General features: G+C 35.1%; 1 protein-coding gene across 8 annotated transcripts in view; it reads left to right on the top strand.

Annotated features, from left to right (window-relative positions):
* The window catches only part of PHTF2 (putative homeodomain transcription factor 2), a 70,730-nt gene that overhangs the window by 47,601 nt on the left and 2,674 nt on the right, over window positions 1–20,455 (top strand). For 7 of the 8 annotated variants that reach the window (XM_075024754.1, XM_075024756.1, XM_075024753.1 and 4 more), the window contains 9 exons: window positions 619–777; window positions 4,006–4,224; window positions 6,568–6,696; window positions 7,817–8,089; window positions 9,140–9,271; window positions 11,783–11,869; window positions 12,511–12,666; window positions 16,112–16,207; window positions 20,063–20,188. In XM_075024754.1, the coding sequence (XP_074880855.1) occupies window positions 619–777; window positions 4,006–4,224; window positions 6,568–6,696; window positions 7,817–8,089; window positions 9,140–9,271; window positions 11,783–11,869; window positions 12,511–12,666; window positions 16,112–16,207; window positions 20,063–20,188 (1,377 nt within the window). Of the gene's footprint in view, window positions 1–618; window positions 778–4,005; window positions 4,225–6,567; window positions 6,697–7,816; window positions 8,090–9,139; window positions 9,272–11,782; window positions 11,870–12,510; window positions 12,667–16,111; window positions 16,208–20,062; window positions 20,201–20,455 lie in introns of those variants that run through there. The other variant, XM_075024760.1, reaches the window with a different exon arrangement.

Genomic DNA, 20,455 nt, shown 5'->3' with positions numbered 1-20,455 from the left:
TCTCATAATAAATGAGAATATACAAGAAAGTTTCTGACAGCTGAATGATCCTTCGCTGCCCTTTTTCTTTCTGTTACTGTAAGGGCTACTTTTAAAATCAGGGAAATGGAAAGTGGAATAAATTAATGATTGGAGTATTCTACATGCAGTCTGTAGCACTTTATTGTTGGAAGGAGAGGTAAATGTTAACTTTGTACTGTATGTGTTGATAACTCACTGTTATAGTGTCTGCCATCACAATTTTGGTGGGGTTTTTTTGTGTGGGTGTTTTGGGGGGGATTGTCGGGCAGGGTTTCAAATCTCCTGGATATATTGCTTCTAAGCCTTTCTTGGTAGATTTGGTTTAGACAAAATCACATTTAAAACAAGAATGTCAGAATTGTTCTTTACTGTAATATGAACTAGCCCTTCATCTGAGAAATGTTTATTTTGATATTAAAATTTCTGTTTTATAATTCCTGCTGCACCACTTAATATTGACAATTGGAAATGCATTAATATCTGATTTAACTGAGCATACCTAATAATGTTGCAGAAAGAAATTTGATTTCAGTAGGTGAGAACAAGACCTAGTATGTATGAGTGTATGTCTTACTAATACTATATTTCTTACACTAGGATACTCACAGGGCTGTGACAAATTTATCAGATGAAGTTTCTAGTGAGGAAGGGCCTGAAACTGGATATTCTATACATCGCAATGTAGAACGCACTTCTAGTGATTGTACACTTCGAAACAGGAAATCTCACCATTATAAGAAACACTATCCTCTAGAGGTATGTTCTTTTCCATTGCTTCTTTTCTGTAAGTTGTTTAAAACTTCTTGGTTTCTTATTGAATAGATATATTTTCCTGAACCCTTTTTCTCCTATATTGGATTTTAGGAGTCTGTTAATTGGAAGTCATACTGGTGGGGGACAGGGATTTTTTTTATTTTTTTTTCATGACTGTTTTGAAATTTAGAGGCTTTTATTTGGTTCGTTTGAGCTGCATCCTATTTTTCAATTTGTTATAAGGAGCCTAAAATATATTCTGTAGATCTTGCAGCAGGTTATGGCCAGCTCTGTTGCTGTCTTTTGACACCAGTTATCTCCTCTGGAAACTTGATTTGTTACAGAAATAGTAGTAATTGGCAACATGCAAATTTTCATCATGCTAATGCTGCTGTTCCTTTCCATTTGGTTAGTATTTTGGATTCACTAACCTTCTTGTGGAGAAGTCTCATTGACTCTACCTCTGAGTTTTCATTCCCTCATGCTTATTGAAACAATCCTTTAAAATATTGTCATGAAATCTCAACAAAATTGTTAATGCATAAAAATACTGGAATTTTAAGAGACTTGATGACATCATAGCTTAGAAGAGGGGAATTCATAGATTCCATATTAACAGAGTCCTTAATCGTAAGGACTCAGACATTGAAAGAGAAAGGGGTATGTTATCTTGTTTTTATTTATTTATAACTTTAAAGAAATTATGCTCTCTTTTGCTAATGGTGTTTAACTTAACAGATGTATGGAACATTATTTTTTTTTAAAGGCTCTATTGCCATTTTTTCAGTGGTACTATGAGAAAAGAGCGTAAAGAGTAATTTCAGCTCTGATAAAAGTCCACTTAGATGGGTTTAATAGGCAGAGCCTCATGAGTAAGCTTTCTACTTGATATGAGAAACATCTCCTTAGAAGGGTTCAGATACTGCTTTCTCTGATAACAATTGCAAAGCCTTGAAGTCGATGCTATGCATAAAAATGTTATTAGATAATCTTCTCTTCTAGTCTTTCATTTATTTCTTACAGACTTTGTTTAAAAAGATCCAGAAGGCTAATTGATTTGAGTGTTTAATGCCTTATGCATGTTTGGTTCAGGATAACTGAATAGGTCGATACTTGGAACTGTTTGTTTTATATTACAGAAGAAGTCTCTTGACTGTGTACTTGTGCAGCTGGTAATGCTCGACAAGAGGAAGCAGAAGGACATGACCACAGTCAATTTTTTTTCAGCTTAAATATATTTTCTCCTGCATAGAGTGCTTCAGAGCTTGGGAAGACTGTGTAGATATCTTCAGAAAGTGAAGAGACTACATTTGCTCTGTGTGTAGCTTTGCCAGTAATATTTTACACTTGTTCCCCATTTACTTATCTGACTGATGCCATGAAAGAGGAAGCCTTTCTTTGTTCTTACGAACTTGCCTCCCCCACACGATTACAAAGGAAATGAAACAATAGTTTTCAAATCTGTGAAAGCTTTCTTTGTATTAAAAAAAAAAATAAATTAGTGAAGTCAGTGGATATACTCTCAACTTTTGTCCTACATTTGCTTTTATCTTCATGTTTACTTGTCAACTTAATTGTTGTTTGAACAAGCTTTTTTAATGTTCTTATTAACTTCAGGACTCAATGGTACCCAGTAGTGACTGCCTTCTATAAATTATATATGTATATATATATTTTTTTTAAGAAAAAAAAAATAGTTCAGACTCCTTCTGCATGGATTTTATCCCTCATTTTGTAAAAGAAAGGGAAAGTTCAGAACAAATTTTTTCTACATATTTCTTTACAAAATTGCTTACGTAAAATACATGAAGCATGATTTGCAGGAAGAACGAAGAACGTTTCTTCAGATAGTAATGTGTTACAAATCATATTAAATTAGTAGATCTGCTGAAACATTGATTATTTTTTTCAGTGTAAAAAATTGTTTATATTCTCAAACTAGTAGAAAGAAATAAATTTTGTGTAAAGAGGGAACGGAAATTGCCAGAGGACAGCGATGAGTAGGATGATACTGCTTTTAAGATTACTTACCTGTCTTGCAGGAAATGGATTCTGTTTACGGTAGAAAGTAGTTTAAAGCTCTGTATTCTTGTTCTGAAGACAACATTAGATTGTTTTGTATGTATGCATGGGGAGATATGAATGTCCCAAACTTAATATTTTGATTTTTTTATCTAAGATACAGGTAAAAGTTGAACATAAGGCATGCTTGTTTCTCAAGTACAGTTTGTTTAAAATAATTAAAATTTTATGTATGACTATGTAGATTACACAGATACCTATCATTAGCTATGTATACTCTTGCTTATTTTTCCTCTATACACCTGATGCATAACTGTTCAAACAAGCTCACTCTGTCTTTGAGAAGATATGTTAGAGTAACAATGGGGGTATGTGATTTGTAGGGGACTTTGAGAGTCAATTCCTCTATTATTACAGGCTCTTACATTTAGAAATGTACTTCTGGAACATATCAAGCCTGCTTCTAAAACTAGTTAAACTGTGTCCACACTGCTTGCTTGAAAGGCTATTTGAGTGCCTCAGGTCTTGGTTGACTAGAAATATCTGTCCCTTCTTCCTCCAGGGCTTTGCCCTTTCTAGAGAAAGAATTCCTTACTGTGTGGGGAAGTTAATAAGTAGCTAAAGTACTTCAGCTCAAACAACTAGAGGCAGAAGATCAAAATGTCAAATTAAATTAAAATACTTTGTGAATGATGCTTTTCTCACTCTCTGGCATTTCTCTATTACAATTTCAGTCCAATGTATATGGCTTTAAGCCTCACCTGTCTTTCACGTTCTCACTAAAATAATGAAGCTGTAAAGTGTTTTAAAAGAGGCTTAATTTATAGCTTATAAAATCAGAAGTTTGAGACATAGTTGGAGTCTGTGGCTTGATAATTGCTGTTAAAGTCTAAATTGATGAGTTCTAAAAATCTGTAAATTAATTATTTCCTTTTAATAGTTAATATGATTTGATTCTTCATTATGTGACCCCCCTCCCCAACAAAGCAGGGACCACGGACTGTTGCTTGTTTGTACAGCATCTAAAAATGTGCAACCTCTTAGACAGTCCTTCAATGAACATGTAATTCTTTCTGATAAGAAAGATGGTGGATTGTAACATAAAAAACAGATAAATGTGGATTCACTAATTTGAACTTTGACTGTTCTGTCAGGAAACAGTGTAGAATAAAAAAGCTGTATTAATTCCAATGCATATTTTAATTTCAGGATACACCTAAATCGGGTACTAGCTGCAGTTCTCGGTGTTCAAGCTCCAGACAAGATTCTGAGAGTGCAAGGCCAGAATCGGAAACCGAAGACGTGCTGTGGGAGGACCTCTTACACTGTGCAGAGTGCCACTCTTCCTGTACGAGTGAGACAGATGTAGAAAGCCCTCAAGTGAATCCGTGTGTGAAGAAAGAATACAGAGATGACCCATTTCATCAGGTTGGTATCCACCAATTTTGATTTTTTTACACTACACACAATTTCAGTGCTATCAGCTTTATCATATGTCAGGAGGCCTGGGAGAAAGAACTCTATATTAGATGGAAGTAACAAAGCCAGCGTGATCTGATAGAATTAAAACAAGGAAAATTCGATTTCTGCTACTCAGTCATTAATTTGTCAAGTGAAGAGGATATGACAATATACTGAAGTAGCCTACAGAATATTTGAGTGTTTGAATCTTAGCTCTAGTTCAGAACAAGTACTGATTGATTTAAGTTTTCTCTGTGGTAGATGGTTTGGGGAGAGGGGTGTGTGTGTTGTGTTTTAGGGGTTGTTTTTGTTTGGTTGGTTTTTTCCTCTAGTGGAATTACTTTTTTTGTGAGCACGTATCAGGCATCTTTCTGTTTGCTTATATATAAATGTATATATGAGAAAGCAAACAAAGATAACATACATAGTATCTAATATTTTCGATATGTATATGTAATGTATATATATGAAGTTACATATGTATTACATGTCTGAATTCTATTTAGATATAATATTTGTAGTTTTACCTTAAAGCTAATAATTTAATTTCCCTTCTTTAATGCTATTCTGTAGCAACATATAGGCAGTCATTTCTGAAAATTTTAGGGTTTGTTGGACAACACTTCAGTTGCAGCCTGCCTTGGGTTCATGTTGGACAGAATCCATTTTTAATACTTGGTCATTAACAATCAAACATTATTCTTCATTTGATAAAATCCATTCAGATGTCACAGTGCCAGTTATATTTGTAATACAAGTCTTATCTTTAAATTGCGTTGCTAATTTGAACCACTTAAGTAAAGAGATGGAGAGAATGTGAAACATTCTTCTGGGTAAACATGTCATGTGTTGGTAGTGCATCATCAGTACTAAGGAATGCCATGCAAGAGGTGGTGTTAATGCTAAGGAAGAGAATTTCAAATGTCAGGCTTTTCACTCATAACCAGAATTGAAAATGATGTATTTGTTGATTTTTAACCCCCTGCCCCCCCTCCAAACCCCAAAAGAGACAGAAATTTATATTTCATTCAGTCTTTGCTTTTTTTGTTTATTTTCAGTTCTTCTTGCTTACATTCCATATAAATACTAAACCGGAAGCCTTACAATAGGGAGTTGAATCGCAGTATATGGATTGACTTTGTTTTTCTGCAGTTGATTGTTTTTCTGTTTGATTGTACATTGTGGATTTTTGAGTTTCAGCTTCTGGTGTTGATGCTCCCTCTAGAGGGAGACCTTGGAAATCTGTGATTAAAGAAGTCTTGCAACTAATATTTGCCTTGTTTTAATAATATAAACCAAACTTTTTCATCCAGTGGAAAAAAAAAAAAAGAGATGATTGAGTACTTAGCAGAATACAAAGATTTCAGATAAATACTGATAAAGCAAGTTATAAAATAAAAAGCTTTACTTCTAATCAATAATAAATTAAACAATAATAAATTAAACTTAAAAAATAATATCACGCCTCTCCCCCTGCCCTCCCTCCAGCACCACCACTTCCAGTAGTTTGATGCACATAGTGCTAGGTAGGTGACCAGGCAGAGTTGAGAGCAATTTTAATCACCCGAATGGGAGAGAAGTGAGACAGGGCTGAGGGAAGTCAAGAAATGGCCACGGCAGAACTTGTTGCCTCAATATTTTTCCAGATTCTTCAGTTCTCGCTTGACTCTCTGTTTAGCATAAAGGTTCCTCAGCCATAAGTGCATTCAGTATGTAAGGCTGGGATTGCTTGGCTCTTGGAGTGGCATGTATTGATTAGAATTCTACCACTTTCTCTGAGTCTTGCCAGATACAGTTAGCATAGGGGGGCCTTTATCCATAACAAGGATTGTAAGTACACAAATATCATTAAAAGCAAATAAAAAAAAAGTTGGCCTTTAGGCTCAACCTGAGAAAAGTACTTTTCAGAATGTTAGGGTAAAAAACAATAATCAGAGAAATAAAATATTCCATTAAACATGTGGCAAAATTAAAGATGGCTTACAAATAGACCTCTGGTTTCATACCTCTCTCTGACATGTTTGAGCAAAATAGAAGCCAATTAATCCTCAACCACAGTAACTCAACACTATTAGAAAATGAAGTATGGGGAAGGAGAGATCTCTGTACTCACAGCTATTTCTTGGAAAAGAAGTGGGTGATACTGAGGAATGTGGTTAACATACAGTAACGTATAGTAGAAGTAAATGTTATATAACAATATTTGTGTCAGTCTGAAGTGTTTTTTTGGCCAGCATATTGCTGACAAAGGCATAGTGACACAACAATAGATTTTTATCTCTGATGGAATATATTCTTTGCCTTCTCCAGAGTCATTTACCTTGGATCCACAGTTTGAATCCAGGACTAGAAAAAATAAGTGCAATTGTATGGGAGGGTAATGACTGCAAGAAAGCAGATATGTCTGTGCTTGAAATCAGTGGTATGATAATGAACAGAGTGAGTATTCTTTTTACTTTATGCAAATACTCTATTTAGAAATCTAAGCACTACCAAAAATAAGCTTGGTTTATGTTGGGTTTTTTCTTTTTCTTTTTTTTTTTTTAAAGTGTCTGTTACTAACAAGTATCTGTTATTGTTCCACAGCTTACATCACTCCGATTTACTTACTACTAACAGATAATAGATACCAAATCTTAAGGGTTGACACAATAAAATGTGTTTGCATTGTTAGGTGCTTGCTTATTTATCTCTTTGATTCTGATGGACAACTAATATGTTGGGTTAGGAATATACAAATCTGGGTATTTGGATACTAAAGTTAGGATTGGAAAAGAAAGCTTTCCTCTTTAGGAAACAAACATCTAAGAGGAGGAGTGGGATGTCTCATTAGTCTTCCCTTCTTTTTCCTAGTACTGCTTTTTAGGAAACAGTGGGAAAAGTATTTAATTGATGTCATACTCTTTTTCAATATAGACAATGTAGCCATTTTGTAGAGTTGAACATAGCTTAGCTTAATAAAACTATCACTGATTCTGACAAGTTGATACTTACCATCTCCAACTTGTTAAAAAGCAGTGTATTCACAAATTAGTTCAGATCTCTGTACCTGACTCAGAGACGATACAGTTTTGGGTGCAATCCACAGCAGAAGTAAACGTAACAAAGCAAAAGCCAGCACAAAAGAACTCCAGTCCTATCTGCACTGTGAACACTCTGATTCCTTTAAAAAACATACAACCTAAAACTAAAACATAAATAAGAGCATCATACAGGATGTAAGCAGTACAGCCTGACTGGTACACTTTGCTAATTCAGTGTTGAATGAATTTTTAATATAAGAATATGCATTGGAGTCTTTTAACTGCAATGTTATGTTGTTGGGTTCTTAAAAGATTTGTCATATTTGGTTCCTGTGCATTAAGGGCTCTTTGAGGGCTTCCTTTTTCTTAACAGTAAACTGTGAAGATGCTTGGTTGAAGTTTTCATATAACTTACCAGGTTATAAAGTGTTCTTTGTGGTAGTAAGGCAGTAACATTAAAAATTTAGTTATGGAAATTCCAAATTCCAAAGTCAATTCCAAAGTTAAAAATATACCTTGTTTTCTTTTGGTTTTAGGTGAACAGCTATATACCAGGAATTGGTTATCAAATTTTTGGAAATGTCATATCTTTAATCTTGGGTTTAATGCCATTCGTCTTTCGACTTTCCCAAGCTAAAGATTTGGAACAACTGGCTGCACATTCTGCTACTGAACTTTGTATGACTGCGTTTGGATCAAATGGAGACATTCTTGTTCTCTCAATGGTTATTATAAGTTTTGTGGTCCGTGTGTCTCTAGTGTGGATTTTCTTTTTTCTGCTATGTGTAGCAGAGAGGACATACAAACAGGTATGAACAGCAATCCAAGAGGCTTCATCAAAAGCAAAACAAGGATTAATGTTTGTGGTTTTTTGACTTTGTGGATATTTTAAACTTGTTTTCTTCAGCGCACTGTGATTCATAGATCAGTGATGACAAATACTTCAGTGGGCTTACAGTTTGGGAGATGACTCAGTTGCAATGGGCTGAAGTCTCTGTAGCTAGACCTTATTTCCTGGAGAACATTTTTGCGGGAAAACCTTTTAATCCTTTATTTCAGATTTCTGGCTCAGTGCATTAATCCAGCTCTTAGTCATGTCCCAGTTTGTCTCAGTTTTCCCCAAGGAGAAGGAGTTTCAATAAAAAAAACTTTATATAATTTCCAGTTTGTTCTACCAGTGTGTTTCATTCAAAACCTTCAGTTTAATTCAAAACAGTTCAGTCCAGACCCTAGTCAAGAGCTCTGCTTGCTTTGCTGGTAGATCAGTCCCACAGCTGGAGACCGTAAGAGCTGCTATCTGAAGTAATACATCTATTAATTTATTTCTTGTTATTGTAATTTAAACTTCTAAGAGAGTATCAATATCCCTTACTAGCTGCAGAGTAGAGATACCTACTGGTCCACAAAAGAAAAATGTTTATACTTTCTTTTCTCAAATTGTAGCCAAAATATGTGATTTAACACAGTAGAACAGAATTAACCTGTTTCTAATAATCGTTTCTCTTGGAAGGAACTTCTGTGATACAGGCACTCTCTAATGCAAATGACTGGCAGGTTTGATTTTTCTCCCAAATTTTAAGAGCATAGCAGATCTGTTGTCTGAAATTTGAAGAAAGGAACTTAAAGTGTAGCTAAATTTTGTTTAGCATTACAATATGAAGACTTTTAAAACTTTTCAGTGTATCTTCTCTTTTTAGTAACATTCTATTCTTATTTCTGCACTATATTAATGTATTTTAATTTACACTGATACATTGTATGTTACTTTGACACATTAATTGAAGCCTCATCTCCATTTTCTTTTTAGAGCTCTTGAAAATCAGTTAACAGTTAAAGTAATTTTTTTTTCTTCTCTGCAGAGGCTGCTTTTTGCCAAACTTTTTGGTCATCTAACATCTGCCAGAAGGGCAAGAAAATCGGAGGTTCCTCACTTCCGATTGAAGAAAGTACAGAATATAAAAATGTGGCTTTCTCTCAGGTCCTATCTAAAGGTAAAATAATGTATATTTTTGCTACCACTGTATATAAAGTATTTCATGCCATTAATGGAAGGTTGGTATTCTAGTCTGAATTTTTCTTCGTAGGCACTTACCCCTATGGGTGCACATGCCCCATACATTTCATTTTAGTAACTTTGGGCCAGCAGTGTCTGCCAGCTGCCAGAGTGTGAGAAAGTAAATGTATAGTCTTTACCTTAGAGTAAAGTGTGAGTGTGTTCAGAGTTGGAGTTTTGTCTTATTAATGCTAGCAGGAAAGTCTCTTGGGTGAATATGTTGGGTAAAAATGACCACTTGTACTATAATCCAGACAATACCTTATCTTAAGGTTCCCACCAACTAGTGTCATTAACACAGAAGGAATTTATGAAGCAAGACAGTTATTTGCATATTTGTGCTGTGAGTGTGTATGTGCCAGGTGAAGCTAGAAATTATGTCCAAGTATTATCTGTAAGACATTCTGATCCCTCTATTTTATGTTCAGCTCGTATTTGAGTAATCTCCTTATATCTCTCTAATGATCTTTTCAAGCCAGAGCATTTTGGTCATTCTTTGTGAAAGGATCCATGTTATCTAACTCAGGGTTGATTGTTTATCATCTCCCGTCTCCCCCAAGTTTTTTTTCCATTTTTCTCTCTGCATTAGGTAATTTAACTCAGATGAAGCTAGGTTTTTCCCTATTTGGTTTCTATAGAACCATTTTTTTGGTGCATGGCAACTGACAAGCTCTTGCTAGTGGTGGTAATCCCGTTATTTGCGCCTATGCTGCTTTCCAACAGTAATTAAGAACATTAGATGAAATCTGGTATCAGTAGTTTTTAGAAGTAGGTAAAGGATTATGAAAATACGGAGAAGTTATGGTGTGGAGATTGCAGAATGTGGAAAGCAGGAACTATAAGCAAGTGAAATTTAATGTAAAGCACAATCTTAAATTTGAAAGGTGCATCATTTTAAGAGGAATTGAGGCGATTCATTTACAACACCCCTTGTGTTACAGAAGTATCTGTTGGGGAGGTTATAAAAAAAGTGGTACCTGTTAAACTTTACATTTGAGAGACTTGTATTTTTTTCTTTGTAGTCTGTAACATGTTGCTGGGTGGGAGGAGCGGAGGATAACATCACTTGGACAATAGAATGTAGTTTTGATGCTTTAAAGACTGTATATGATAGCATTGTTGTGGAGAGAGTGTCTTGCCTTCTTTCCTCAAAACCACATCTATGTATTCCATCTTTTCTTATGCTACCAGAAACATTTGTATAATTATGTGGCTAAGAAAAAAGCAATCAAACAGTGGTCAGTGGTAGGTGCATAGGGAACTGACCCAGCTGAAAAATAACCAGTCAAGAACAGTAATTTTCACCTCCATTGTTGCTTTACTTGGTTCACTGGGCAGCTCTGTAATGCCTGTGCTAGCACAGGGAAAGGAATGGAGACAAGCAGCTAAGGAGCAAGCCTGCCTTCTTGCAGTGGTGCTGCTGGCATATACTGGCATAGTATTTGTTCAAAATACACTTGCATATTACCTGTCTATATATGTGTCCACTTGTGAAGATGTGAGCTGGGGTATACACACATGTTAAGTCTTGCCCAGGCAAAACAGTCTGGCTCAGTATAGAAGTAGTGCATGCATACCTGCAGTAGTAATTTGCACTTATACATTTTTTTACTGAAAGAAAATTCTTTCTTTCTATCTCTTTCTCCAAGTTCCAAGGTTATATCTTGCATATGTACATCTCCCATTCTTCTCATGTTTATACAATTAGCAGCATGTCTGGAGAACAAAATTGAGAAATAAATGTCTGTTATAACTTGTACATGTTTCAATGCAGCACAGGATGTTTAATTCTTTAATTAAAAAAAAACCAAACAAGAAAACACTCGGTGGGTAGAAACATTTCATTGTACCAGTAAGCAAGAAAAAAATGGTTGAAAACAGTCAGTTTGAACCTTTCAAGACAAGTGTGTTTCTTTCCCAGTTTTCTGCCTCGTACTGGGGGAGAGAATTGTGTTATTGCACCTACCTCAATGGCACAGTGATTTACAGCTACAATTTTTGTGTGTCAAAAAGATGCAAGTAATGGAAAGTACCAACCATGTGAAATTATATCTTGATATCCTGTGGTGATCTGATGTCCAAAAATCTTTTTTTAGCACTGGTTTCATTCTTGGGGTTAAAGCTGAGTGCCATATTGAATTTGTTATGTCAGGGAATGTTGCCTAAATGAAAGTTTCTTCACATCATGAAGGAGTTGACTGAAGAAGTGGTGAACATTTTCTTTTCTCATAGTTATCTTTAAATGCTTGCGTCTGATTTAATTTCCCATGCCTTTAGGAGTATTCGAATGTAGTGATATTATTAGAATCTAATATGGTGTTTGGAACTTAGATTGTCAGATTGCAAGCCATGATGAAACATAGGTTCAAGGTGTGAATCTAACTGGATATGCTAAATATCAACACTGATTGGGTAGGTTTTCACATATATGTATACCCTTTATTTTCAGCGTCGAGGTCCTCAACGCTCAGTTGATGTAATAGTTTCATCTGCCTTCCTACTGACTATCTCAGTTGTGTTTATCTGTTGTGCACAGGTGAGGAAATCTTCCTTGTATAGTAACAGCCATGACTTAAATAGTTTTTAAAATAATTTTGAGTGCCTTTTGCATGGTGATTCCTATTAAGTTAAAAGACCACAGTGAAAATTCAGTAACAGCTGTTACAGCTTTTCATAAGATTAAGCTCAATTTTGTATTGTTAATTTTATCTACTTTAGAATATTACTCTCTAAGAGCTAAAGAAACTTATTGATAGCGTAATTCCTAACATGATATTACTATTATTTTTAAAATCTGTGTCCTCTTTCATTTTCCATTGTGGATTTTGGAAGACAGCTGCTCCCCCCCCCCCAACATTTTGCATCAAAACACACTTTTGCAAAGACAGTTGAGATTGACCTTTGTTGATGAAACAAGATTGTTGGCTATATTAGCCTGCCCTCTAGTGGAATATCTTTTACTAAGCAAATTATGTTTAAAGAATTTTTACTGCTTAAGATTTTTCCTTGAGCTTCTGTTTCAGAATACGGGGAAGCTTCTGAATGGCTTCTTTTAACAATCCATATACTTATTACTGGGAAATTTTTATTGGAGTTGGGGAGATTTGTAATTATTTTCTTATGTTGTAATGTAATTACTACTTTGAATTAATTTTTTTTTTTCTCTTTTGTTTTCAGCTGCTTCACATGCATGAGATCTTCCTTGATTGTCACTACAATTGGGAACTTGTAATTTGGTGCATTTCACTAACTCTTTTTCTCTTAAGATTTGTTACTCTTGGATCTGAAACCAGTAAAAAATACAGCAATACCTCAATATTACTTACTGAGCAGGTGAGAATTTGTATAGACTTGTACTTTTATATCTAAACAAGTCGTTCATCTCGTAGGTCTCCAGGTGTGCATTTTAGATGTATTAAAATAGCCTGGATTAGGGAGTTAATTATGATGTAGTGAAACAACACTTTACAACCTGAAGTTCAATTTCTGTGAGAAGTGTGTGATTTAGTGTTCCATATAACTTTTTGACAGAGATGGCCATATCCCAATTTCTCTTTAAGTGAGTGTGCTTAGAGATACCGTATATGTCATTTGATATAATTTGAGACCTAACAGAACACAAACATAAAAAGTAGCTTTTAAATAGGAAAAAGAAACCCAAACTCTCAAAGTGTTGGATGGGAGAGTAAAAGATTTGAAAACAAACTTACCCTCTACAAAGTGGGTCACTGTTTCCAGCCCAATAATTTTGACTGCTGGGTTGTGTGGGTTACATATAGTACCCTCTAGACTCCTTGGAAACTTTTTCTTTCAGTCATCTGTCAAGGTTGGCTTTGGGTCTACGTACTTTTCTTCTCAGGAATGTTCTAGTCGGCATTTGTACTGCAAACTTCCCTCTCTGCTCTGCCTGGCACTGCTGATAGTTTTCTGAGCATATTCAGTTAGTGTTAGGTAAGAACCAACCTCTTTCTGCTTGGAGAGGTTTTACACTGGTGCAAAACACAGCATTCAGGACAAGGCACATAGGCAGTTCAAGGAATCTTCACAGGTTTCCTACAGGAAATGTGTTCAAGTTGGAGAATAAAATCTTCCAAAGTGAGTCTCCCAAAGTCAGGATGTAAAGCTTATGACAGGTGGTATAAATGACTGCTTACATATTTTGCTCAATGAGAATTCATTCTGTCTTTACTAAAGATGATGAGCCTAAACACTGAGAAGACAGACTGCCTATTTATCTTGTACTGAATGCCATGTTTTGCACCAGTGTGAAACCTCTCAGAGTTCCTGAGCCTGGAGAGGTTTGCATTGTTCTGTTGATCCTCGGAGTATGAATAGTCTAATGTCCCAGTGAAATTTATGTCCTCTATTTCTGGAATGAAAACAGAGGGAAATGTTTGGGGTAAGGATTGGAAAAAAAATGCAGAAAGCAGAGCAAGACAGAGACAAAGAATTTCAAGCCTTTGTTTTGCTTTCATGGGCTTCTATGCTATGCTCTTTATGAGAATCAGTGTTTGAACATTTTAAGCCAGCATGGACATTGAAAGAAGCACTCTAAGTCCCCAGAACTTTGGAGGAAAAAAAAATAAAAATCAGAAAGTGTTATGTCATCACTTAGATTTATATTGAATGCAGCTTTATCCTGTTGCAAGTCATTTTCCTCCAAAACGCCTGAGAGCTTTATGAAATGAAAACCAAAATAGAATTCACAATTGTTTCTCAGAAAATAAAAAGGATACACGTCATCCTGAGTAGAACTCATATTGGACTGGTTTCACATACTAGCTAGATACCACAGCATATTTACAGTGTTCTTCACGCAGACTCATGAAAGTCTGACATTCTGGCCTTTCATGAGAGGTCAAGCCCAAACAATTGACTGACACTCACTTGATCTAAAAAAGCACGTCTGAAGTGGTGGCCTTGAAAATTACACACTAGTGTTACTAGGCTTACTAAAAAGAGAATGAAGCTTTAAAATAAACAAAAAACTGCAACAAAAAAACCCGAAAGGACAAACAAGCCTCAACTCCCAAATTAAATGTAAATGCTTCACGGATAAGATGAAATTGCAAATTCTACTTTCTGTCGGCAAAGTTTCAGCCGCTTCTGTGTGCTTTATATTCAACCTATTAATTTCATGATTAGGAGTCATGATGGGAAACTTAAAAGATCAATCATTTTACATCAAGGTATTTTTTGACCGTATGCTGTTTGCCTGTAATTTTTCAAGTCCTTCTGAAAGTGTTTTAATTGGTCTTGTAAATTAAGTGCCTCAGTGGTTCCTTGTTGAGTAAAATATGACATATGGTCTGATCAAAGTTGTCCTCTTGCCAGTTTCAAGTCTCAGAATAGTTATGGTAGATGGCTGTACATATACACATTCAAACTTCCCTCCTGATTAAAAGTTTTGTTATTGAATGTTGATTTTTTTTTCATAAATTAATGAAATCATAGTAACTGTTAAAAGAGATTTGAGCCTTCCTAGGGTTTATTACCTACCATTTTTTCAGAGCTGCTAAACAGAGCCTTTGTTCTTAGTTTGTTCCTGTTTATATTTGAAATCGGTAGTATTATATTTAAAGACTGGAAGCTCTTTGCCTCTAAAAGCATAATCTACTTTAAAATGAAATAGATAGTTCAGGAGCTTAATATGCCTTGGAATATATTAGGCATAGTTTTTGATTTTTAACTTGTATAGGAGACTTACAGTGACCTTTTTAGGGAGCTCTGATAATATTCAGTTACTTTGTTTAGATGTCTGTGGCCCTTATTTCAATAACCACCTTGCAACAAGGGGGTTAAATATATCATAGCATCATATAGCATCACTTCCTTTCTGCAGCTTTGCTTCTGTAGCTTGGTAAGAGTCTCTGTCATCTGAAGGACTACCTCAGCATATTGGTAAATTGTTCATTTTTTATTTTGTTGAAGGTTGTCATCCTAAAATCAAGTTCCCAGCTTTCAAGATCTTTTCCTTTGATTTGCTTTTGTTATGCAATAAAAAAGAAAAACTAACCTTTGCCTGGTCTAGGATATCAAAGATAGGTCATTTGAGAATGAAAGCTGATGTTTCAAAATTGCTAGAAGGCCAAAAGAGAGCTAATTTGTACTCTTAACTAAACTTTCTCAGAAATAATGACCTAAAAAAGTCTGAATCATGGAAGTGTTTAAATGATCAATGTACTGTTCCTCTACAGCAATGAAGAGTTTAATAATTTTTCAAATATTTCAGGGCACTGGAAAGATTGATTTTCTTTTTTTTTTCTGCACTCAAGGTGCTCATGAAGTACTCAGTTATACTAAAATCTTTTAAAAGAAATTACACTTCAGCAGAATTATGTTTTGGCATTTCAGTCTATTCAATAACTTTGGGGGATTTTAAGCATTTTAAGGTCTGCATACTAGTATAAAAACCTGGAAATGGAATTGACAAACCTCAGGCAATTATTGAAGGAGGAAGAAAAAATATGCAAACCTTACATACGTAGTGTTTTTTCTTGCCTAATTTGTAGATTACACTAAACTTTAAAGTTGTTGCTATAATAGTGTCAAATATATTTTGTTATATCATAAACCACTGTATTTTCTTGTGGTCCTGAGCCAGTGTTTGTTCTTAAACATTAAAAAGGAAGCAAAAAAATTTGCTTGCTTGCAGACATGTCATTGCTGTTCTATCATACAGCTGCTGAGTAATTCCTTCATTTTATTATTAAGTATTTCCAAATTAATTCTTTTAAATTCTGAATAAGTTCTGATACTTGTATTTTTTTTAAATCAGATAAACTTGTACTTGAAAATGGAGAAAAAGCCTAATAAGAAGGAGGAACTGACACTAGTGAACAATGTTTTAAAACTTGCTACTAAGTTATTGAAGGTAAGAATTAAAATAGTATTACCGTATTATATATAACTAAGAAGTAGAACAGATTGCTTAATGAGTCACTTGTGCTACTTCTGCAGGCAGTACAGTATGCTCTGGTTTAAATCTGCTGTGTAACTCTTTCACAGCGATGCTACTTGTTCATATACTCCGGTCTGTTATGTTACTATCATTGTGGATTACAAATTACTATTCTGTACAGTGAGTTTTATTCTTTTTAACAGCATATGAGCAATGTGAGAGAAGGTACTTCGGGATAGACAGGATGATGAACCCTTGGGAAATAAATGATGCAATTTTGTTGTCTGTTTTGAGTGTCAATATCTGTTTCTAGTAGTAAGCTGCTGGAGGATTTGTATTCTTCCACAAAAATAATTCCTCTTAAAAACTGTCAGTGGTTAGCATTTCAAATTAAAACTGGATTATACTTGATGTCTTCTTTACTTATTGTCATAGAAGAATCTTTTTGGAAGACAGAGAGCAATTGTTACATAGGCCCATTTATAAGTGAATTAAAGATACGGATTTCATTTAATGTAATTCAAGTATTTGTTAGCTGTGCCCTTGAACTATTTGGCAAATTTTTTTTTGCGTGGAATTTTGCTGATGAGTAGAAAAGTTTTTTGCTTATGCAATATTATCGTGTTTGCCAGCTAACTATATTTGGAGGGTAGAAGAAGTTTCTTCATGGTGAGAGAACATGAATTTTTTTTTCATTACTTCCAGTTTCTAGAATTCTGCAGAGGAAAAGTCATCTTACTTTCAGTCATCTGGAGCTAGAGCATGGACATGCTAAGGGCTTTTTTTTAAACTTGTTACTGTTATTATTAACAAAGCAGTGGTTGAGGTTCTTGGGAAGACACAATTGATTCTAAATTGCATTTGCTGAGGAGTTCTGTTCTTTCAAACTCACAGATCTGTCATAATTTGGGAAACAAGCTGTTTTGTTCTTTCAGTTGTCTGGAAGCTTAATTCTTGCTCCAGAAATGTCTCGTTGTCCTTCAGACTAAACATTTCTCTAATCCAAAATTTACTTAAGGGTTACCTCAATGCTAAATAAGAGTGATAAATTTAACACTTGAAAAACTTTTTTTATTTTAGGTTTGGCTTTTATGAACAAATAAAATTAAATAGATCTAGTATTCCTTATATGGTTTTACACTAAAATTAACAGTATAAAACTTAAAATTGACTAAAGTGGCATATAAAAGAGGAAGCCAGTCTTGACACTACAAAAAACAAATTAATGACTCGCCTCCCCACTTCTCTTGGCATGGTGTTTTAGTGCTTAATCACTTCTGCAGTTGTGTAAACTATTTTAAAATTAAATTTGTCTATCTTCAGCTTTCAGCATTTGGATCTTATTATATATTTTGCTGTTATGGTAAAGTTCTTAGAGATGCTGCCGATTTGCTATTCTTGGGTTCAGAAGTAAGGTAGCAACAGTGTTTTGATCTCTCCTTCAGGGCATCAACTTCTTCATTTAGTCCAAGATAGAGTGGTCATGTAGAACAGTTCCCCAGGAATGACTGGCAAATGTAAAAGTGTTTTCCTCCCCCTCAGATAAATTTCCTTCAATCCACACACCCCTCCCTCCATGTTTGGGTGTAGCACAACTGATACTGATTCCATGCACAGAGATCCCCATCAGTAGAGGGAATTGGCTGGGTTATCATACAGTAAACCTGAACCATATCTTTCAATGCCATTATACCTTTCCTCTGCAGTCAGGAAAATTCAAGCCTATTAAGAGAAACAGTTGAGGTTTCTTGCATATAGTGGTGCTTTAAGACCTTGCTGCCTCATTCTACCACACACTGAATTCTGGTCCCTTACCCGTTGATTCCTGCGTGTCAAGGAGCAGTTCTTAAAATGAAGCTTAAACTCTGTTTAATCTAGCCAGCTAGTAGCTGCGACGGTGGAGTATTTCTTCTAGTCAGCTGAGTAATTCTCCCCACCTGCACACCTTTAACAGTGTATGTGGTCCCCTTATCACAAAAAAAAGTATGCAGCACTTTCCACGGGAGGACTGACTGAGTCAGCAAGGACTCAAAGCTGACAAAGCAACAACTTAAGTTGAGAGTTACAGTACAGCGATACGGAGAGCCTGGCTAAGTCAGTTATTGACTGTATCTCTTGGTATAAGAATAAGGGACCACAGAGCTTTTAGGACCTGGTTTTGGAACAAACGAAAGGAAGTATTCTCTGTTCATCAGGTAGCAGACTTGTGCAACTGTTGGTCAAAGGACACTGGATGCAGAAAGGTTATCTGGATTCAAGTAGAGACTGGACAACTAGACTAGACAAAGCACAAGAGATTCAGAGTATCTCATGAGTTGAAATGTTTGTGTGCTGTGAGAATGTAGGTAGGGTGAGAAGTAGCTGCTGTTGGTGGCAGGATGCTGATCACCCCTTGGATCTGATTCACTTCAGTCTTTTTCATACTTTTCTCAGTGTTTTCAAAAACATGTTCATGTTTTACTCTTTCCAGAAACGTATCAACTGACATGGCCTTTCCAACAGGGGATTTGGCTTTTGTGGCACAAATCCCAGACCCAGGCCATCACTTAGTTACTGTGAGAATGTGCCCAAAAGTGAGATGGGATTTCCAAGCCACCTAGTATAATATGAGCTTTAAATGAGTTCATGGTAGTCAGTGATCAACGCAATTATGTATTTCATGCCCAGTAGCTAAATGGAGTTGGTTCTTTTTAATTTGGTTTTGGATATTTTTGATCCTTAAGCTTTTATTGAAGACTATATTATGTTGAATATTCTTACTATTTTCTTAGTCCCCAAAGTAGTAAGATGAATCCAAAATCTAAAAACTTTTTCCTTAAATAATTTCTCTGCTGCACCTCTCAGAATCAAGTCTTTTTTTATCTTTTGTATTTGCAGCAGATTTTTATACCACATTACATCTAAATGAAAAGGTTGTTCATTCTTATTTCACCTCTTTTGAAAAAGAGTCAGAGCCTTGAACCTCTTTATTAAAAAAGGGTTTAGAAGGCCTTGTTCGAGCCCCAGGATGTAATGCAGGAGAGGAATGAAGATGAATTTTTAAAGCTAGAAGATATAAATGACCAAAGCAGTGATAGTTGTTATACTTTATACAATCCAGTATTATATTTTAAAACTGTTTTTTTCTTCCTTTATTTGACATATTTCTAGGCCACCAAAGTTTGGGTGACTTTATTCACACACCAATAATTGAAAACTGGTGAAATAGCCTCTTTGTTCAAGTTTTGTTGCAGATAAATTTTGGCTAAGTTTTTGATCCTTCCAATAAAAAAGTAAAATATTGGCAGTTAAATGGTTATTGATATTTTTTTCCTTTATCTTCTTTTTCTGGCTATGTTCATCAGTAATTATTCTCAAAATTAATGGAAAAGGAGAGGAATTGCATTAGGAAAGACATTTTTGTTAATTTTTCATAATAGGTAGTCTTCTGTCACTGGAAAATCTTTGTTTTCTTGGTTTTTCTGATTCTGTTGTCTATCAGCTCTTTTAACACTGAAGGTGATTTCTGAAAAATTATGAGGAATTCTAAAATGATGGCACCTTGGTGCCGGGAAAACTAGCTCTCTTCCTGGCTTCATGAGCAAATTGGTAGATGGGTAGCCTCCAGTTTTTTGAAGGGTTATTTAGACACCATCAGTCAACAGTCAGTTAATGTGATAGGTATTTTCTTGCATTTTGTTTTTTATATGCAGAAGAATAGGAGAATGTTTTACTCTACTGTGACTTGAAGACTTCCTAAACTATCTAATATCACTCAATACATATATGAACAAAAACCCGTTTGTGTAATTTTTGCTTTTTAACGATGTTGTTGTTTTGCATTACTAGGAACTAGACAGTCCCTTTAGGTTATATGGGCTTACAATGAATCCACTGCTTTATAATATCACCCAAGTTGTCATCCTGTCAGCTGTATCTGGTGTCATCAGTGACCTGCTTGGATTTAATCTAAAGGTAACTACTTGATAAGCATCCTTTTTTTTCACCGTGGCATTCAGAATGTTATGATAGATGGATCATACATTGTAGCCTAATGAATTCTGAACTGTATTAACTAGAACATATTTTTGTTTGAAAATGGTTAGGAAATTTAAGTTATATGAGAAAAGTAATGATGTATTTGTCCAAGCAGCCCTTTTAACATTTTTATGCCTTTTTGTGGCTTTCTGACTTCATTTGGGACACATAATTATCAAGAATTCTTAGACATAATTAGAGACA

Source organism: Buteo buteo, chromosome 4 (assembly GCF_964188355.1).
Source record: "Buteo buteo chromosome 4, bButBut1.hap1.1, whole genome shotgun sequence".
Taxonomy (NCBI): domain Eukaryota; kingdom Metazoa; phylum Chordata; class Aves; order Accipitriformes; family Accipitridae; genus Buteo; species Buteo buteo.
This window is presented reverse-complemented; position numbering and strand designations above follow the sequence as displayed.